The 20,690-nt window shown below is 45.3% G+C and overlaps 1 protein-coding gene across 1 annotated transcript in view; it reads right to left on the reverse strand.

The window, feature by feature from the left end:
* The window catches only part of LOC147700298 (uncharacterized), a 127,921-nt gene that overhangs the window by 71,649 nt on the left and 35,582 nt on the right, over positions 1 to 20,690 (reverse strand). The window contains exon 4 of the mRNA XM_086935662.1: positions 11,399 to 11,509. Within this exon, the coding sequence (XP_086791788.1) occupies positions 11,399 to 11,509 (111 nt within the window). The remainder of the gene's footprint in view (positions 1 to 11,398; positions 11,510 to 20,690) is intronic.

Raw genomic sequence — 20,690 nt, forward strand, 5'->3', positions numbered from 1 at the left:
CATTTCTGAATCTTAGAGAACGATGGATGCAACACCATGGGTCCATAGCACTATGACAAATGGACTGAGGCGTGAATGGCGCTTAGGACCCTGGTGATATCCACCCATCTCCACCAGAAACAATTTAAATATTTGCACAGAATTTGTTATTACTCCTTAGGCTCTGGTGGTCGGGCAGATCACCCTTGCTGGTATGCTGGAACAGTAATGATGCTAAGGATTCCTTTTGGCATGTTAGATGTCAATAAGGCATACTGTGTAGGTACAAAGTTTATTTTCTTTCAGTGATTAGAAGATCCAAATTGTGAAGGCGGTTCAATGTCATTTTTAGGTTTCGACTGGGGAACGGAGCTTTTAGCTCCGCCCCCTGAGAAATCTGTAGTTTCTAGTATGGGTGCCTTGAATACGCCCCTCTGTTTCATTGGCTAGCTCCATAAATGGAGGCTAGCCATTGGAACAGAGAGGCGTCCGTCATGGCCGGACCAGATTCGGGGGCGTTCCCGAGAATTTTTGGCTTTTGGCTACGTCATGCTACGTCAGCCAAAAGCCGGGAACGCCCCCGAATCTGGTCCGGCCGGGCCGTGCTTGCTGCTTTCCTGCCTTCCTCCGTGTGCCTCCGCGCTCCCGCCCCCCTTGGACCCGTTTGTGCCGATCTGAAAGTCCCCTAGCAGTGCCCACCCTGCAGGGGACATTGCCGCCCTAATATCGAGTGCCCACCTCGATTTATTGTGATTTTAAATCAGCCGGTGCCCACCCGGCATTGCCCCTCGAAAATCACCGCCGCAGCCCAGGGGCATTGAATTTGTTGCCGGGCCGCTGCCTAGTGCGACCCGGAAGTGCCGCCTCTCCGTCCTCAGGGCCGCGCCACTACTGGCTGCCCTCAGCAGCGCGACCCGGAAGTGCCCGCGGCTCGCCTGGTTGAAGGCGGGTCCTCGGGACCGGAGTGCGAGGGAGCCTTGGAGGCTCCAGAAGAAGACCGCCGTCGCAGCCTCCGTCCCTGCCGCCAGCCTGAGAAGAGAGAAGCCGGCACCAGTCCTGCGCGAGATACCGCAACAAAAGGTTAGCACAAAAAAGCAGTCAGATCCGAGGCGCCCCTCTCGAGGCCGCTAGCTTCATCGGAGAAAGGAAAACGTGAGAGAAACGAAAAAGAGAAATTAAGGCTGGCATCCCTCGCGTTTAAAAAACAAGAGCGGACCGAGAATAGGCAGACTGCCGCTGCCAGGTCACTCCAACGCGCAATCAACAGGTATTTTTAGAAGAGGGTAAATGTCAAGGATTTAAAATGTTAATGCTCATGCAAGTCTGACAGGAGGCCACAGCTGACACCCGCGGGTAACCTCGACATGCGGTGAGGGCAAACAACAGGTGGTGCCCTGATAAGACAGCATCACACGGGGCACCGCACTAATGACTGAGGCCGCGTCACCATATGAACCTCCAGGAAGCCTGCGCACGCGGGGAGCCCGAGCGTTGGGGGAATTAAATATTCATTTCGTTTTGTTTGACAAAATGTTATTATGGAGCGCAGAAATCTGACCCGATCCAATGCCATCCATCCTTGTACAACTAGGAAAAGCAGGATTCGTTCTTTGAACGCATTCCAGTTTCTCTTCGAGCTACATAAGCACAAAGGTATTGTACGGGCATTACAAAAAAAGTATTCAGTTATAGGAAGTCTGCACTTAAAATGCAGTGTAAGCAGGCTCTCTAACCTTACAGGATTAACCTGTGTCATGGGCTGGCAGGAATCCCTAACCCGTGGCACTGTGAATCTCGGTGAGCCCCCGTGCACTGCCCATGCCCCGCTGGGGTGGCGAACCGTTCCCTATTTTTTGTCCAGCCATGTGGGTGGTCTGTCCCGTCGTCCATGCTCTGCTAGCGAAGGACCCCAAATGTCACGCATTTTTGCCGGTCACAGCTATCTGCCTAAAGAAACCTCAAGCCACCGGGCAGGGGGTCCGTATCCCACTATGTCAGCATCTATGAAGGGTGAAAGAGGTGACGGTCTGTGACTTTGCGTGGGAAGGAGGGGTGTGGGTGAGGGGGGGGAGAGAGGGGGGATAGGGGGGCAGCAGTAGCAGAGGAGGATTCCCACAATGCAGCTTTAATGACACGTCATCTTTAGAGATACTAATAAGGTTGCTTACCTACAGCTGCCATTCCCTAAATGGGAGAATGAAAACCATGCTCGGGGCAGTCCTGGGAATTTACCCTTTATGTTTATTTCTCCCCGTAGGCCTCTTTTAAAGTGCACACATATAGGCAGATAAGGGGACAGAAGCCCTGTCTGCCTACCATCCCCCGACGTAATTTTTAATTCAGATTACTTTTTTTTAACCACAAATCTGCTAACAGCTAAATTGATTCTAAATACACGCAATCTTAGAGAAAAACTGGGGACAGAGGAATAAATCCAAAAGTTGATTTCTCAAGACCACATAACTTAGCCGACTAGGGAGTCTGGGACTGAAAACTATATCCCTAATTCCACAGTTTGACTACTAGCCCACTAGACTACAGCTGGCGCAGCAGTGATTCTGATCATGGAAAGGCCAAGGGACTACCTTCACTGGGAAACGTCAATGTATTGTGGGCCCTAACCAGATTTAATCTTCAGAGCGTATTTCCAGCATATTTAGGTAAAGCCAGGATTAGATGGTAAATGTTAAGTCAACTACAGCTGTCTTCCCACCCCAGTCAGTTGCACACCTTGCTCACTTAAGACTTGAGCCGTGGCAGGTGAGCAGGATGGCATGTTTGCTTGGCATATTCTCAGCTGTACTTGGTTTTTGGGAAATGCCTTATTTGTAGGCTTAGTTATAACTTTACAAGTTTGCTTTACCGCCGGATTGGCTGAAATGTCCTCTAAACAAGTATATATTTTAGTAGTAGATGGCATTAACAGATCTGCAGGACGATTTAATAGCATTTGCTCCAGTTTTAGCAATAGTGCCTGTTTGGGGCTGAGCACAAATTGCCTTCTCCTGTACTGTGAACACGTACATGCCCCCAGGGGGTATCTGGTGCTAAGGGCATGCTCAAAAAGACAAGCAAACAAGCGAGCTCAAATAATCCACACATGCACTGTGCATTCATTGATTTATTTCTTATTTTGCATCTCGATGGCATAAGGAATCAGATCACGTGTCATGATATAGGCAGACAATTTCTGCTAGTGGTGGGCATGATTTGCTCCATTTGCAAAAGCCATTTGCACCACATTGGTGTTTTCTGCTCTTGTGGTTCCGAACGTGTTTGTACAAATGGCTGGAAGTTAAACTACATATATTCTGCATCATCTCTTTGTCTGTTTACCCTTCCCGTGCGCACACTGCCTGCCCTCGTGTCTTTAAGGTTGTTAAGCATTGCGCCCTAATCTTGTGGAGTTGCCCGGATCTTCTACCTACATATAAAACATGAGGGTCACAATATCCTGAGGTCACCATGTGCTTTTAGTGTTGAGTTATGCTGAATAAGGCGAGGCTGAGGGAGTCCTCTTGATAATCCATCCTTTACTCTGCTCTGCAGTATATTGTGGAGGGGTGCACACTACTACCCCTCCACACTCCCACCCCCCCCATCTCCACTCTGCCTAAGATCTTGCCTTAAGTGGAAGATTTTTTCTAAACAAACGAAATTTTAATTTGAATAATGTCAAGCAGAGGCAAACGATCCAAGGGTAACATTATGCTGAAGATGCGCCGCAGTTATTCCAGACCGGATCACTCTTGCTGGGCGACTATAATGTCAAGGATTTCTGTAGCATGGCGGGCTCCCATCATGCCAAGGGGTGTCTGGCATGATTTCGATCATCATCACGATCAAAGCAAGTCAAGGCCAATATTATGCCTGGGATTCACTACATGTTTTCCAGCTCCTTTCACACAGAAACTTATACTCGCACACACAAACCCATGCTTCACACGCACATACATGACAACTCATACATGCTCACTTACACACATACACACAATGTCATGCGCCCTGCTCCGCCTTCTTAACCTGAAGGTGTGGTGGTGGTGCTATTTGAGAACTGCATGGTATGTGGTCCAGTCAGGGTAGGCGGAAGTAGGGGGTGTGTGTCCTCACTGATCAGCAGATCCTAGTTCTATGTGCCTCCCAATCTTGTGGGAGGGGGAGGGATGTCAGGAGCATGGGGGGCATGGGATAAGGTGTCTGGTAGCATAGTAGTGGCCAAGTCAAGAGATGAGCGAGAGAAGCTCTGAACAGGAAACAAGTTATGGAGAGTGGAGGAAGAACATAGAAAGAAACAGTGAGTGGGAACCAGACAAAGGAAAACATAGGGAGCAGAGGAGGCTGGGGAGGGACAAAGCTCCTGATTTACAGTTTGTATGACGGGTACTTCGGCACAATTATTGCAGATTTTAGGAATGATTTAGGATGTTATGCACATGTAATTAGGTCAGGGCCGGCTTTAGGGAGGTGCTACCAGTGGGGTTGCACTTGGTGCTGACCTTGAAGGGTGGGGGGGGGGCTGTGTGGGCTGTGAGCTGTGTGGGCTGTGAGCTGTGTGGGCTGTGAGCTGTGTGGGTTGTGGGCTGTGAGCTGTGTGGGCTGTGAGCTGTGTGGGCTGTGAGCTGTGTGGGCTGTGAGCTGTGTGGGCTGTGAGCTGTGTGCTGTGTGGGCTGTGAGCTGTGTGGGCTGTGAGGTGTGGGCTGTGTGGGCTGTGAGCTGTGTGGGCTGTGAGCTGTGTGGGCTGTGAGCTGTGTGGGCTGTGAGCTGTGTGGGCTGTGAGCTGTGTGGGCTGTGTGGGCTGTGGGCTGTGTGGGCTGTGAGCTGTGTGGGCTGTGAGCTGTGAGGGCTGTGAGGGCTGTGAGAGCTGTGAGGGCTGTGAGAGCTGTGTGGGCTGTGAGGGCTGTGTGGGCTGTGAGGGCTGTGTGGGCTGTGAGGGCTGTGAGAGCTGTTGGCAATGTAAATAACAATGCCATTTATTTATAAGTAAAAAAAAAAAAAAATGTCGTGAGCAATGCCAATAGCTCTAAATTTTCCAAAGGCGAAACCATTGCATTGTAAATGCTTGTTTAATTTTGCAACAGACTTTAAAAAGAAGACTCTTCTATAATCCTTTCATGGGCAAAAGTGTATAAACTTTCCTCTCCTTCAAAGAGTACCATGGCTATGCTTTTATAAAAACATTTATCTTGAGAGCACAAAGAAGAACTCTGATAGTGCATCTTTTACCCCCTTTAAAAGGAAGTATGTTCTAATGCTCTGCATTAACAGGTATATGAAAACATGTACCCTGAAGATCCAGTGCACAGTTCTTTGTTCCAGATGTGGGTAAACTGGAGCACTGCCACCCTTCTGAACATTCCTCTTTGACTGCTTTGCATTTTTTTTTACATCGAAAACTGGAATACACTGTGCTTTGTGTCCTTCTTCTTAACCTGAATATAATCCATTGTGCTCTGATGCAAAATAACTGGTCTGAATGGTTTCTTTGTCAGCAAAACGTCTTGAACCATCCAACACAACAGTTCAAAAGTTAATCGCCTTGGAAGTATCAAAATAAATGTGATTTTGTACCACCATGTACAATATTTAGTACCCACAAGTCCTTAGTAATTTTTTGCCAGGCAGGAAAATGACTAGCAAAACCACAAGAGTGCTGTATAGGCTCTGTTTTTAGGTCAAGCTGGGGTAGCAGGGCGAAGCACTGCGTCCAGCGAAGCATCTATTGTCATCCACTTCTGGGAATGTGAATCTAGGGATGGGCACGTGCAGGGGATTCTCCCTTGTGAGCGCGCACGTTCACCCAGACGCCGTGCACATCTCCTGTCCCATATTGCCAGGAAGCGGATAACACACACACACACACACACACGCCCCCCCCCTCCCACCCCACTCATGGGCTCCCCCTCCCCACCCCCACTCACGGGCTCACGCGCACACACACAGCACCCCCACCCCACTCACCGGGTCTATCGGACTCCTCTTGTCCCACGGTGGTGGTGGATGCACGGGCATGGTAGGCGGCGGGGGCAGGCATCGGCAATGTGCCTCGAGCCCCCTCTGCTTCTCTCCCCAGACTCCTGGTTTATTTTTTTTTGCCATCTCTTCTAGTCCCTGTCAGGCGAAAGACTGACCCGCCTTCGTCCCAGGAGCGTCCCTGCCACGGAAAGCTTAAAGAGCTTTTAAGCACGTTTTTGCGACATGGCCCCTCCTCACAACCACTGAGGTAAACAGGAAGTGTAGGAATGCTTGGGGACGTAGTCCCGCCCCAGCAGAAGGCAAGTTTATGCCCGGGGAGCTTTAAACGCTTTTAATCACGTTGTTGCGACATGCCCCCTTTGTGCCCTGTGCCACGGGAACCTAAAATCGATTTTAATTGCGTTGGTGCGGCATTCCCCCTCCTATTAGCCACCAAGGGCAAACCGGAAGTGCAGGAATGATCGGGGTCGGAGTTCGACGAAGACAAGTTTATGTCCAATAATTAGTCACAACATGTGGACTCACTGCGTCGGCCAGAGTGGTTTGTTCACGGTCCCTGAGAGCACCTGGACACCTACCTACTACTGTCTGTGTGAAGCTGAGTCGGCCTGAGCGAACTTGATGCGTAGCGGGCGGCCAGCCGACAGAGGGGCGAGTACAGCCTTGGAAATGCAGCTGCTCTCAAGCTGGCCTCCTGCGGCCCGTCGCTGCATTTGAATCATTTCATCAAATAGGTGTGTGCCTAGTCCTAGAATCAGCGAAGGGCATTCACTGAGTTGTGGGTAATATTAAAGTTCCAAGTATGTGCTAGGCTTGCCGGTTTTTTCCTCCAAAGGTTCCACACAAACGCATACACGAAGTCACACACCCCACCCTGACTCACAGACTTCCAGTACATAGCGTTGCAAGTCACAGACAACTAGTATCACACATGGCACAAAAAGTTTCTCAGGCCAGCGGGCTAAAATAATCATGCTGCACTGTGCAGCTGCTAACAGAGACAGTCAATTTCTCCTGTGCAGGCAGACAACGTGCTCTGCATGGAAAATGTGTTTGGAGGCTGCCAGTGCCTATTAATTTGTGCACGATTGATTAAAGGAGTGGTCGCCGGTGGTTGGAGGGATCCAAGCCGCTGACTAAATCAAATGTGAATGCACTTTATCTCTTTTCAGTGTGTTGTGTGCTTTCATTTTAAGACGGATGACATGGCATACCCTGAAAAACCTGGCTGATCAGAACATAGAGCTGCTCTAAACTAGATTTTGTTTGCAGCAATTCCATCCCGGATATAATCGTTCGCCTCCAGGTCAAAGGGAAGGAGCATTCCCCACAGCAGATATGGTATGTACAGCAAAGTGGAGACAGGGCCCTGCACACAGCATGCCCCTCCCCTTCAATGTATGGAGGTCTTTGCTGCAGATTGTGTCAACCAGGGAAAGTGCACCCGTTATAAAACTAGTGATCCAAATCGACCACTGATCCAGCTTCGGGGAAAGAAATTTGTATTTTTACACTGCGACTTCTGGGCACTTGACTTAATGCCATGGTATATGCTGAAAAATCACCATCAATCTGAGGACTGACCCATTTCAGTCACACTCTTATTCTGAGGCATTATGCCAAACCAAGCTGAATAGCTTGGTTTCCACAAGTCCCTTAAGCATTAGGCAGCTCAGTGGGTTCAGGCCAGAGCTGTGGAGTCAGACGTACCACTTCTAGAGGCTCCAGAGCCCTCTAGAATCATCTCAGTGACCTGCATAAACTTCTTAATCCTGCGTGCGCCCCTGTATTCGCTGCAGGCGCCTGTAATACCGGTTTCAACATAGGCGCTATTTCCTGCTGTTCTTTCCTACAAACACCTACATATCGACGTATGTTTCAGTTTCAATATGATGTCAAGGCTGTTACATTTACCACCCTTTTACTTATCGTTTCAAATATCTTCTAGACATTAATAATGACTTAGAAAATGGCACCTCTCAGTGTAAAGTTACGGAGCTGTACTAAAGGTATTTGAAAATTTGGATCACTTTGCAAGCCCACTACGATACAAATGGGCAGAACAAAGTTGATTTCCATTGAGTGCACTGGCCGTTTTGCAACAATATGTGCTCTGACAAACAGAAATATGACGTCATGCACTGGTACTTGGTCTAAATGTTAGTGCAGGTACAAGGGCAATCTCTGTAAGCAAAACTACATTACTGACTGTGAGCCAGCGTACCCTAGCTGCAGATTCTGGCATCTCAATTTGACTGCATTGCTTGATTGTGGGCCAGTTATCTAATTTCCTTAGGACTCCATTATTTTATCTGCAAATATAAAATTTGCTTCAGAATGAACTGTCAGCTTTAGTTTATAGGTCAACTAGACGTTTCTTTCGTATTACATTCTACCTAAGCGCTTTATTATCAAATCACAGTATTAAGCAGCTCATTAAATTATCGTGGGCATCGAACAGGCATCTCCCCTCAGCAGGAAATATAACTTGTAACCCTCAAGTTGCAATCTGATCTTTACAGAAGGCATACAAACGTGGTAAATTGCGCATTTGCGAGATTTTGAGTTTCTGGCATTATAAATGACAATGCCTTTTATTTATGTATTTCAAAAACCTGCAATAATAAAAGGCATTGTCATTTACAATACCAACAGGTCAACGTTTTGAAAATGCGAGGCCTATTGCATTGCAAATACTTGTTCTGCATGTAATGCATGTGCTATATAGATAGGGAGTACTTTTGATTCTGACAAAGACCTTTGAACTGTTGTGGCACTATTGTTACGTCGACACATGTTGGTATTCTAGAGCGGTTAGATGAACCATTATGTTCTACCTTTAAACCGCAACTCAGATTTTAACCTCAACCAGGGGTACCAATCATTAAAGGAATCTCCTTTGGGTATACCCTTAGTTATTTTAGGCTTTTGATCTGGACCGGTGAATTTGTCCTGTAACCTGTAAAAAATATCTAAGAACACCCAATTTTGTTTGGTTAAGTACACTGAAGTGGCAATGTCCTACTTCAATGTGAGAGGGTGCCTACAATGAAGCATGCCATCCATCATATGTTATGGGTCTGGCAACCTGTCAAATATTTCATTATGATCCTGTAGTGTGCCACTTTTAAATATAGAAACAACAGTTGATAGACAGAATGCAGAACAATGTCATACATTCACCCCAGTACAGAGATCTGGGCCTAAATCCATCGTTTTTTGCACTCCACACCACCCCAGTTCAGACATGGCCATATGCAAATCAGCCTTGACCCTGTGCCTCATGGGAACAGTCCAGCCCGAACTGCCAAGCCATGTCTTTGCTGGACCGGAATCAAGCTTCATAGGACTGGTTTCTGGCTATCAGCCGTCTTCAGCCAGGATAGCTTGACTCTAGTGGTGTGGAGAGCATGGGACGCATGTCTGAGCATACCCATCCCACTCGGGTGACAAATGCAAAAACAACAGTTGATGGACAGAATGCAGAACAATGTCATACATTCACCCCAGTACAGAGATCTGGGCCTAAATCATTCGCTTTTTTGCACTCCACACCACCCCAGTTCAGACATGGCCATATGCAAATCAGCCCTGACCCTGTGCCTCATGGGAACAGTCCAGTCCGAACTACCAAGCCATGGCTTTCCTGGACCGGAATCAAGCATCCTAGGACCGGTTTCTGGCTATCAGCCGTCTTCAGCCAGGATAGCTTGACTCCAGTGGTGTGGAGAGCATGGGACTCACGTCTGAGCATACCCATCCCACTCGGGGTGACTAATGCAAAAACAACAGTTGATGGACAGAATGCAGAACAATGTCATACATTCACCCCAGTACTGAGATCTGGGCCTAAAATCCATCGTTTTTTTGCACTTCACACCAGCCTGGCTGAAGACGGCTGTAATGCCAGAAACTGGTCCTGGGAAGCTTGATTCCGGTCCAGGGAAGGCATGGCTTGGCAGTTCGGGCTGGACTGTTCCCATGAGGCACAGGGTCAGACTGATTTGCATATGGCCATGTCTGAACTGGGGTGGCAGAGTGGGCTAAAGAACGGTGATGGCTCAAACCCAGATCTGTTGACTGGGTGTGAGTGTTTGATTGGTTCAGATGCTCCGTCCATCACCTCCCCCTTTTGTACCGCTTTGTTCACCATACGTTGGCAGGGTATGCTCAGACGTGAGTCCCTTGCTCACTTTTCCACTGGATTCAAGCAAGCCTGGCTGAAGACGGCTGTAATGCCAGAAACCGGTCCTGGAAAGCTTGTTTTTAGTCCAGGGAAGGCATAGCTTGGCAGTTCGGGCTGGACTGTTCCCATGAGGCACAGGGTCAGACTGATTTGCATATGGCCATGTCTGAACTGGGGTGGCAGAGTGGGCTAAAGAACGGTGATGGATCAAACCCAGATCTGTTGACTGGGTGTGAGTGTTTGATTGGTTCAGATGCTCTGTCCATCACCACCCCCTTTTGTACCACTTTTAAATATAGGTGAAGATATAATATATTCCTGCAGCACCAAAGTACCATAGGTGTTATGATGCTGCTTTTTTTTAACATCTTTTTTAACAGCATTTTTCAGTCACAAACATAAACCCTTTACATCATATCTGAGTCTAGAATTGGAGGGCCATCCTGTACATAGCTTGGAAAGTATTATTAGCATTACCTCAATGGACAACTCTTATTACAATCATTTATATTGTAACAACCAGGGGTTTGGAATTCCTAGAGCCTGACGCCCGGGACATATTGTTTGGGGTCAAGGGCAACAATTTTTTATGTGCATTTTATCCTTGGGATAAATAGGCCTAAAACTCTGCAGCACAAACCCTTTGGCTGCCATTTTACAGTACCACATTATGGATCGGGGAAATGCATTGCCTGCAGTTAAGGAAATATTTGTCTCCATGTGTTAATGCTGTTCAAACTTGTTTAATGGTTTATTAATGCAAAGTCTTTATTATTATGGTGAGCGCTCTAAGTAAATGTTGTAAGCTCCGACCTAACTACTGACAGTGGTTTCAGTATAAAAAGGTGTACACATGTTTTCAAAGTTTAGCAATATGAGCCTATGTATAATGCTCCCAGCTCTCTGATTAGTTGCAAATATTTGCAGAAGCTTGAAAGCAAGATTGGTGATTCTTTGGTTTTAAAATAAAACGTTCACAAACAAAAGTAAAAGCGTTTAGCTAAACTACTGTAAAAGTTTAGGTATAATTTCTTTGCTGCATCATTCAGTAAAATGTGTTGATGTATGCTAGTATTTCCCCAAAATATTCAGAAAGGCAAATCACTGTAACCAGTTTCAATAAGATTATGAGAAACATGAAAATAAACAGGTAAAGCCAGTAGGTCTGAAATGGCAACATCAATCCAAATTGATCCATTTGATTCCTACAATAGATTCCATATCCCTACAGTATAATATATAAAGAAATAAATGATTTACCGTCTGGAGTATAGAAGTTTTTTAACTCCGCTTGGTTCTGATCAGCCATCGCATAGGCCCCTTCTTCTTCTTTGATGCTGTCTAATGTCATTTCCTTTGTGAACTCTTGTCCTGTAGTAACAGAAATATGATAAATAGGTGTCACAGCCAATCATAAGAGCTGCAGATAGGGTCCTGAACCTCGCTCACCTCCTGCATGCCAATGTATGAATTTATTTCATATGATCTAAGGAAAAATTCAAACATGCACTGGCACATATAGTTCAAGCAATAAGTGAGTTAAGCTTTATTGTTCAATTACTTAAAATCGTTACAATATACTATTATTACAATAATCTAAAAAAAAAAAAAGAGTTAAGATCCTACACAACTTGCTACGAACTATAGGAGAGTTTAAAACATTAAAAACTGTTTATCCAAACTGGCAATAAAGTGCAAGTGCATAAAACTTTGTGGGAAGTATTGTCAAAGTCTATCTTGCTTGATGGCCAGCTGGTTCTTTTTTGTGACTCCGTTTTCTGTGACAGGGCTGCCTGGATTGATTCTATAAATGTCCTTAGCCGCCCAACTATTTGAGCTGTTTTGGCAGAGAAACACAGGTCTGAGGCTTCTCTGCATCGTACAAGGCCGTAGGACCTGCATATGGGAATAACCAGCCGGTGCCGTTCGCTAGCCAGCTTTGTGCAGCAGCACAGCAGATAGAGCCAGGATTCACGATGATAACTACAAAGACGACATACAGCTGAATTGTCCGTCCGGGCCCAAGTGCGAGAAGTCTCATATAGGTGATTTATTTCCGGACCAGGACTGTCAGTGCTTGCTCAAAATATGGTTGTGGTTTGCCCACTGTGTAGGAAGTGTCCAGTGCAGAGAGATTGGGATGATGGTGTAAGCTTTCCAGATCTCTTTCGTAGGATATTTTCTTAACCTGTGTATTCACTGTTCTTTTCCATACGGTTACTGGAATATTTAAATTGTGCACATTTTGAGCATCTATTTGGAGCGATTCTATGGCTTCTGCCTGCTGAACCTGCCATGGAGATCGTCCTTCTTCAAAGATTGTTTTAATTAGCCTTTTCAGGGAGGTTACTGGAGCACGCAGGGTGCTAATGTAGTATTTTATAATATCCCTGAAGCAGCTGATGTCTGGACGGGTGAGACCCAGCTCCAACCTTACTCTTGCTTTCCTGGCATGTCGGAGAGGTTCTAGAACCTTCTTATAGGCAGAAATTTGGTGGTTTATGAGAAACTTAGTGAAGGCTCTGGGGAAGGCTAGGTGGCCGTAGTTAAGAGAGGAGCCTAATTTTGCTTTTAACACTTTCAAGATGGGTTCGGCAGTATGACTCTGTAGGTGTCTATTGAGATTTCTCAGGCTGTATATGATGCTGGCCCCCTTGCTCCCTAGATGTTTCAGATGGGCTGTGGGTTTGGTCCCATCCGATAACACGAGACCCAAGTAGTTATAACTTCTGCATGTTCTAATTTGCAGGTCTCCTAGGCGCCATTGTGCTGTCTTCTTTTGGTGGTACTTCTCAAAGATAATTATCTTGGTCTTCTCTTGGTTCACCAATAGATTGTTCTTTTGGTTAAACCTATACAGAGTTTCTAAGGCTTTCTGTAGGCCTGTCCTGGTGTGATCCATTATGACTATGTCGTCTGCGTATTGGAGGATTTGGAGTCGCTCATTCCCCAGCCTTGGTGTTAGTAGATTTGCCCCCTCCAGGGCTTTGCCAAGGTCGGCTGTATAAAGATTAAAAAGAAGAGGGGCGAGAACGCATCCTTGTTTGAGACCATTATTAGTTGGAACCTTAGTTGTTACAGACGTTTGACTCGTTTTGATACGAACCCAGGTCACCTCATGAAGGGCGATTATTGCCCTTAGCAGTTTTTGAGAAACACCCCAGGAGTCCAGTTTTTCCCACAGCTTCCCACGGTCAACTTGATCAAAGGCTGCGCTCTAATCAACAAAACAGCAAAATAGGGGTAATTGTGATGGTTGGGTCGCTCGGAGTTATAGGTGTCCCAGTGCTAAGATGTTATCTATCGTAGAGCTTTGAGGCCTGAAGCCGGATTGGAAGAAGGGGAGGATGTTGTTATCCTTTACCCAGGTTTCTAGTTCTTTCAACAGAATTCTGGCATATGCCTTCACTTCTATGTCCAATAGGGCAACAGTAGTTTTCAGGTTTCTTACGGTCCCCTTTTTTATGACTGGGAAAAAGTATTGAGCCTTTCCATGACAAAGGAACGATAGAAGTGGCAAGTGCGTGCTTAAAAAGTGATGTTAATTGTTCTTCCCAGAATCCTTGAGAGGCTTTGAACAATGCTGCTGTTCAAGTAATAATACAAAGGCAGTTGTAAGGGAAAAACAGACCTGTTACCATATAGTGTCCTAGTGACAATATTGATCACTCGGATTTTGCTTTCATAATTTGTGATAAGACTAGAAAGCATTATTTTGGAAACATTACCCAGGGATGACAAATGATGAGAATGGGCTATAGTTGTGACTTTATCATGGCTAGTGCGTTTACATTGGCTTATCAATTAGCATTTCAAGATGTCTGAATTATTAAATTGAAGTGCATGTCCCCTGTATAACCCCTATGGTAAATCATTCAATTACAATACATGTGTGTTTCACAAAAGGAGAAAGAACCAAAAGCCACTGAGTGTTGTAAATTCTTTATTGTTTCTGATAAAAACATTTTATTCTTAGAACGCTTCACCTTCACTGGCTGGAATGATCCAAGTGCCTTAGTAACTAGCTTGAGCAGATACTCATAGCTTATAAACAGCTGATCATGGGTTCAAGCCCAAGTAAGCCCTTGAATGTAATAAACAGAACCCAAAGGAGTATCTTGTCAAGGCTAAAAAAAAACCCTCACAATGGCTTGCCAGATTTATTCAGAACAAGGTATTTTTAGAACCCACTCGTATGTTCCTGCGAGTTGACAACAGGCGTTCTGCTTGCTCAAAGAGTGAATGAGCAATCAAGGTGGCTTTAAATCTTGTTCTCTGGTCACATTTGCTCAGTTTTCATTTCCGAGACAGAGGTCAAAAGTCAGTTTGTCTTCCTACATTTACTCTTCTTTCTGCGACAGAAGTTAGAGGATTTTGTAAAGTGAACTGTGTGGCAATCATGCTGTGCAAAACTAATGAAATGAAAGGCTGTAAGAGTTCGGGCTTTTGTTTTCTTACACAACACTGAAATGACTAATAAGCAAACTGTTCAAACATTTCAAATGTATTTTACTAGTTATGAGGACACATTTTTTTAATTCTGTGGTGAAAACAAAGATTCTTATAGGATCAAAATAAATAAGGACACTTTACTTGGTGATATGCACATTTGTAATATTTTTGCTGAAACAAAATGTTCACCATTGTTTATGCGCTATATAGGTTTATAAGAAAAACGACGTGTTAGTGGGAACGTTTTGTGGCCATTTCAATGGAAAATGCGCTATCTGTAAATGACAGTGCACTACCACATCATACTTTAGTAATATATTTATGAAAAAGAGTTTTTAAAAATGAACTTGGAAAGTTCCAGCTCCTGCCCAGATGACAATAATATTAGTGAAGAGGCAAGCCAGGGATCATGTGTACCCATTATGTAGGATTAATTCTTATTATACATGGAACAAACGTTTAGTCTAGTAAATAAAGTTTTATTGTACAGCAGAAATACTGAACTTGCATATTTGAAGGTACTCTCTTATGTGACAAGAAGAAAATGGCAGCTCCATAAAACAAAATATTGCCCTAAGACCACACAATTGCCCTGCACTACAATGTGTTTCTCTTCTATTGTGCACTCTTCTTATCATGTTTCCCTCCTTTTGTGTATATGGTGACTACCCTCTATGTATATGGTGATTATCTGTTTGTATCTGTTGTAAAGCTCTCCGATACCTAGGGTCAGGCCAGCGCTATAGAAAACTTCTTAAATAAAAAATAAAATAAATAAATAAATAAATAAAGTTAGGTCGAGTAGATTATTCAAGTTACTAGACCTGCAAATCTAGTAACATTTTATGATTTTTGAGCCCTCCTTGTGGAAACTTTAAGATTAATGGCTGTTACCACAAACCTCAGTGCGTATTTGATCTTTTAGTGAATTTGTAGGGGTTTCTAACACACTTTATACCCCAACCCTGCACCATGCGAGCCTTAGGCTTTGCACTCTGCTGCTTACACCCTTCAGCTGTGTGCTACAGGGTCTGTGCAAAACTTGCAAGAGACTGCCAATGCCACACTGTATATGGTATTCAGCCTTTGTCACTGTTGGGGCGCAATACCTCAACTCATGTGCCTCAACTAATACCCCAACTTTTTACATCGATGGAGCAATATTCTATTATTTAATACAGCACTACATTCTCAAGAATTCATTTTAAGTTCTGAATATTTTTTACACTTTTTTTTATACTTCTTTTTATTTGCATTTTCAAAAGAAAACAACATCTGTAACAAACAGCCAGTAGTTACGCATTGTAAAAATCAAAACTAAATTTGCATCTCCAATACCGTACAGGTTACATTCTGCCACCCCCCTCCCTCCCCCCACCACATGTTATAGAAAGCACATATAGTTTGAATGCAAATCACTGATGAATTCATAATTAAACGTTTGAGCTCCCATTGGCGAATCCAACCAGGAGTGGGACATATGATGTCCAATTTATGAATTCCAGGGCAATAACGAATGCAGTAGGCCCAACAAGCACAAATTATTAGAGAAAAAAGAACCCCATAACACCCCTCAATCCACCCCACCACCCCCTAAGCAACCGGTGTGTTCTCGTCTGTCGGATGTCTTTCCCGGGTCCAGGTGAGACATGGTTCCCATATGTCTCGAGGTCTTGATGTGGGAGGCATTAGTTCCCAAAAGGTGGTGACTGGGAGTGTCCATACATAATGTTCTAAAAGGTGGTGACTGGGAGTGTCCATACATAATGTTCCTGATCCATTCCTTAATGGAAGGCAACCTCTTTGTACCCCAATGTAAAGCAACTAGGCGTTTAGCAAAAAGGAATAAAGCAGGTAGTTTTTGGACTATAACAGGGGTATCTTTTACGCAGCTGAACAGACCCAGTAGGGGAGTTGGAGTCGCAGGTGCATCAGTTATCTGCTGTATCAATGTGAACACCGTGGACCAGAATGCCCACAGTTTCGGACAGTCCCATGCCATAAGGAGGAAGTTGGCCGGAATAAAATCGCAACGCCAGCAGCCCTCATCATCCTGTAGTCCCATGCGGTGCAGACCTATGGGGGTCCTGTAATAGCGATGGAGGAACTTAAAGTCAATATTTTTTAAACTTTGATTTGGTTCAATATGTTTCAGATTCAGATCCTACACAGTTCCTGCCCGTACCCTGTATGTTACCCTAAAAGCTACCTGGCACAGTGAATGAGTGGTGTATGTCCACTTTATTTCCATCATAAACATTGCTAGTTCATCAATCTTAAAAGTCAAGAAAGTCAAAGGGAATCTTCCCTTCTTTGTTTTTAAAAAATCGATTGTACAAGAGAGCAGTAAGTGATCTACCAGGGACCTTATGAGCTACTGTATCTAAGTGTCTTTCCTAAGCACAAACGGCCACATGCATCATCCCGGGTGTTTGCAAATTATTAATTGCGAAAAATGGCGATTCGCAATTAAGAATTCTCAAAACGGGATGCATGAATTTTTTCGGTAAATTTATGCGATTCGGTAAAAATCGCAATTTTTACCGATTCGCATAAATTACCGAAATACAATTTGCGAATTCGCTATTCCCATTGGTTCCTATGGGCCAAAAGGCCCATAGGAAGCAATGGGAAGGCATTAGCAAATTGCGATTTTCACTTTGAAAATCGCAATTTGTTAATGCATTTCATGGGTGCAGGGGGGGGGTCCAAAGGACCCCCCCATGCACCCCTGAAATGTATTTTCCGCATCATGTTTCACACACACATGTCCTAAGGACATGTGTGTCCGTAACATGAATGTTGAAAAAAATGCATTTTCACCGTTTTCAACACTTTTTGCAAATTTACCGAGTGGTTCAACCACTCGGTAAATTTGACCCCCTAATTGCGATTTCGCAATTTTAAAAGTAATCATGCATTGCTTTTAAGAAATCGCAAATTTGCGATTTCTTAAAAGCAATCGCAATTTTAGAAATTGCAAAAATGTTGCGATTTCTAAAATTGCTTCATGCATCCCAAAAAGCACTTTTGGAATCGCAAACGGACGATTTTAAGGAATCGCACCGTTTGTGACTCCAAAAATGCTTGATGCATGTGGGGGCTAGGGTTTCCTGTTCTCAATGTTTATTTAGTGGAGATTATGATGCTGTTGTTCGCATGTTTTCCTGACGTATGGAATTCAGGGCCAGATGTAGGATACCTAATTCCGGTCGGTAACGGCCGAAATGACCGAATTTCGGGCGTTACCGGCCGGAATTAGGCTTTTCATATGTAGGTGGCTACATTTCAGATTCAGTAATTTACCGAATCGATATTTAAGAATTCGGTAAATTAGCGATTCTTAAAAATACCGAATCGGTAATTTACCGAATCTGAAATGTAGGGAGCACTCAAATTAGTGCTTTTCCCATTTTAGGATTCGTTATTTACCACCAACTACATGTTGGTGGTAAAAAATGAAAACCTTTAGAAAAAGCATTTTTTTTTGCTTTTCCAACAGTGCCATGTTGCAGACATACATGACCTTAGGGCATGTATGTCTGCAACATGTGCACCCATACACAATTGAGGGGTGCAACAGGATGTCAAAGTGACACCCTGCCACCCTTCAATGTTTCCCCCAATTACCGAATCCGTATTTACAGATTCGGTAATTGACATTCATTCCTATGATAGGAATGAATGGCAATTACCGAATCGGTAAATACCGATTCGGTAATTACCGAAACTTACAGATTCGGTAATTTTTTAAGAAAAATACCTACATCCCATTTGCCTGTTCTTAAATACCCAATCGGTATGATTCGGTATTTAAGAATCTGTAATCTGGGATTACCTACATCGGGCCCTCTGTGTTTACTCAGCAGTGCCCCCCGTGTTCTTCTTATAAGTACAAAACGGGTACCTTTTATTCCAGTGCACGTTCGAACACACATATTAAATATAAAGGCAGAAAACTGCAACATATACTGTTTTACCCATTGGCAGCATGTGTAACTGACATTAGCACAGTCGCTCTGTGCTTAGCATGGATCTTTATATTTTATGGAGTCAAATGATTCCTCCCTCACCGCTCATTGCTCTCACTCTTTTGCTCATGGGCGCTTTCTCAAATCCTTGCTGCCTCAGGCACTCTCTCACGATTCTAGTCTGGCTAAAGGAGTAATAATGGCTCAAGACTGTGTTATATTTCAAATATTGATTACGAAACCATTGCCTTCACACATTTGGAGGTAATTCACATATGTACTCGTAAACGTGATAAAATGTGTAAGAGTCATTACCCCCCTCCCCACATCAACGGACCATGTGGAACGTTTAAGCTTTTGAGTTGTACTAGATTAATCAGTACGCTGGTTTGTTCGACACCACAAACCATGTTCATTCAGTCTGCTCCACACTGTTTCCTGTAGTCTTTGCATTCCTACATGGAAGTGCGAATGACTTGCTGACAAGTGGTTCCATACCAAATGGGGCACCTAGCAGCCTTGTCCATTAAACCAACAACAAATTGCTTTTTGAGACTTGTAGCTTTTAAATTGGAGGCATGACTTAAAAAGTACAATAAACTAAAAAGCCAGAACCAACTTGCTGAAGGTGTCACATATGGTACTGGGACTCTTAGGAGCTGTGAATATCATTAATAAGCTTCAGTTTCAGTGTGCATTGAGGCACCCTTCCTGTTGAGTAATATGTTTAATATGGGGGGGTTAGTCCACTTCTTGAGGTTTGGACCTACGCAACCTCTTTACAGACAAGTTTGTAGAAGAAGATTAAGTGCACCTACCCAAACAATTGAAGGATGCTCAAAGTTGTGGTTGTCTGTTTAGGTCTTGCACTGCGAACCGATCGCGAAGCGATAGTCGCAGCAGACTCTATTGCAATCGTTTCTGCTTTCAAGGAGTCAAGGGAGACAGGAGACAAGTGATGTGCACACGCAACCTGGCAGAATCGGATCAGGTCGCGCGCGTGTTCACTATCTCCGGTCTCCTTAGCTCCCTGGAAGCAGACACACACACTGAGTCACACACACAAGCGCACATACACGCAAGTACACATAGAGACACCCCACCCCACCCCCCGCCGCCGCGCGCACATACACACACACAGACAGACGCACGCACACACACACACACACACACACACACACACACACAGAGGCACACATACACTCACGCGCACAGCCCCCCCCCCCCCTCAACTCACCGGGCTCTTTCCGCGTGTTCTGTGTCCCTCTCTCTCTCGTCAGCCCATGGGTTCAGTCTCGAGCTCCCTCCGAAGCGCTGGTCTTCACCCGGGCCCCCTCCTGACACCGGGTCTTCAGCTGCCGGACTTAGTTTACCAAAACAAGGAACGCGCATGCGCGGCCAGCCCCCGCCCTCTGGCTGCTTTCGGTTTCGCTGTTTTGTTGAAGAGCTATAACTAGAGTGGCGGCACATGAATCGCCAAAGAGTAGCAGCGTCGCCTCAGGGCTGATGAGAGTGTCTCAGAGAGCAGGGGTGCTGTCCAGGGAGCCGTCGCCTCCGAGGGAATCGGTGAGAGCTGTGCCGGCGCTTCCGGTGACTGTAGAGGTAGAGAGTCCAGCGACGACAGTACCCAGTCCTCACTCACTGTGACAAGATCAGAGGCGTGGGCTAAGTGCGCGCAGTTCGCACTGGGATGTCCGAAACCTGCACATCGCTGACTAAATAAGGGGGCGCGCCTGCGAGAGGGGTGAGGGTCCTGCGCTTTAAAATGTTAGACCCGGAACTGGCTTGAAACAAAACCTAGCGCCTCGGTGGACTCACACTAAAAATCCAACTGCGCGCTAGTGGCAGAAGCTTGTCCGAATCGATGGAAGATCCCTCTGCGCGACCCAGCTCCGGGCAGGAGCACTAGCAGGGCACTTGTATTAGAAAACACAGCAAAGGTGCCCTCCCAGGAGACCCGGCCCCGGCAGCTGCAAGAGTATGACACGGGCCAAGGACGGCGACAGAGCCCTCCAAAGAGGCTCTGCCTCTGGCAGGAGCACAAGTATAGCACGGGGCAGTGCCAAGGACGGCGGCAGTGCCCTCCGAAGAGACCCTCTCTGTGCCCACAGCCAGAGGGCCCAGGTCAG

This window comes from Lissotriton vulgaris, chromosome 8 (genome assembly GCF_964263255.1).
Source record: "Lissotriton vulgaris chromosome 8, aLisVul1.2, whole genome shotgun sequence".
Classification (NCBI taxonomy): domain Eukaryota; kingdom Metazoa; phylum Chordata; class Amphibia; order Caudata; family Salamandridae; genus Lissotriton; species Lissotriton vulgaris.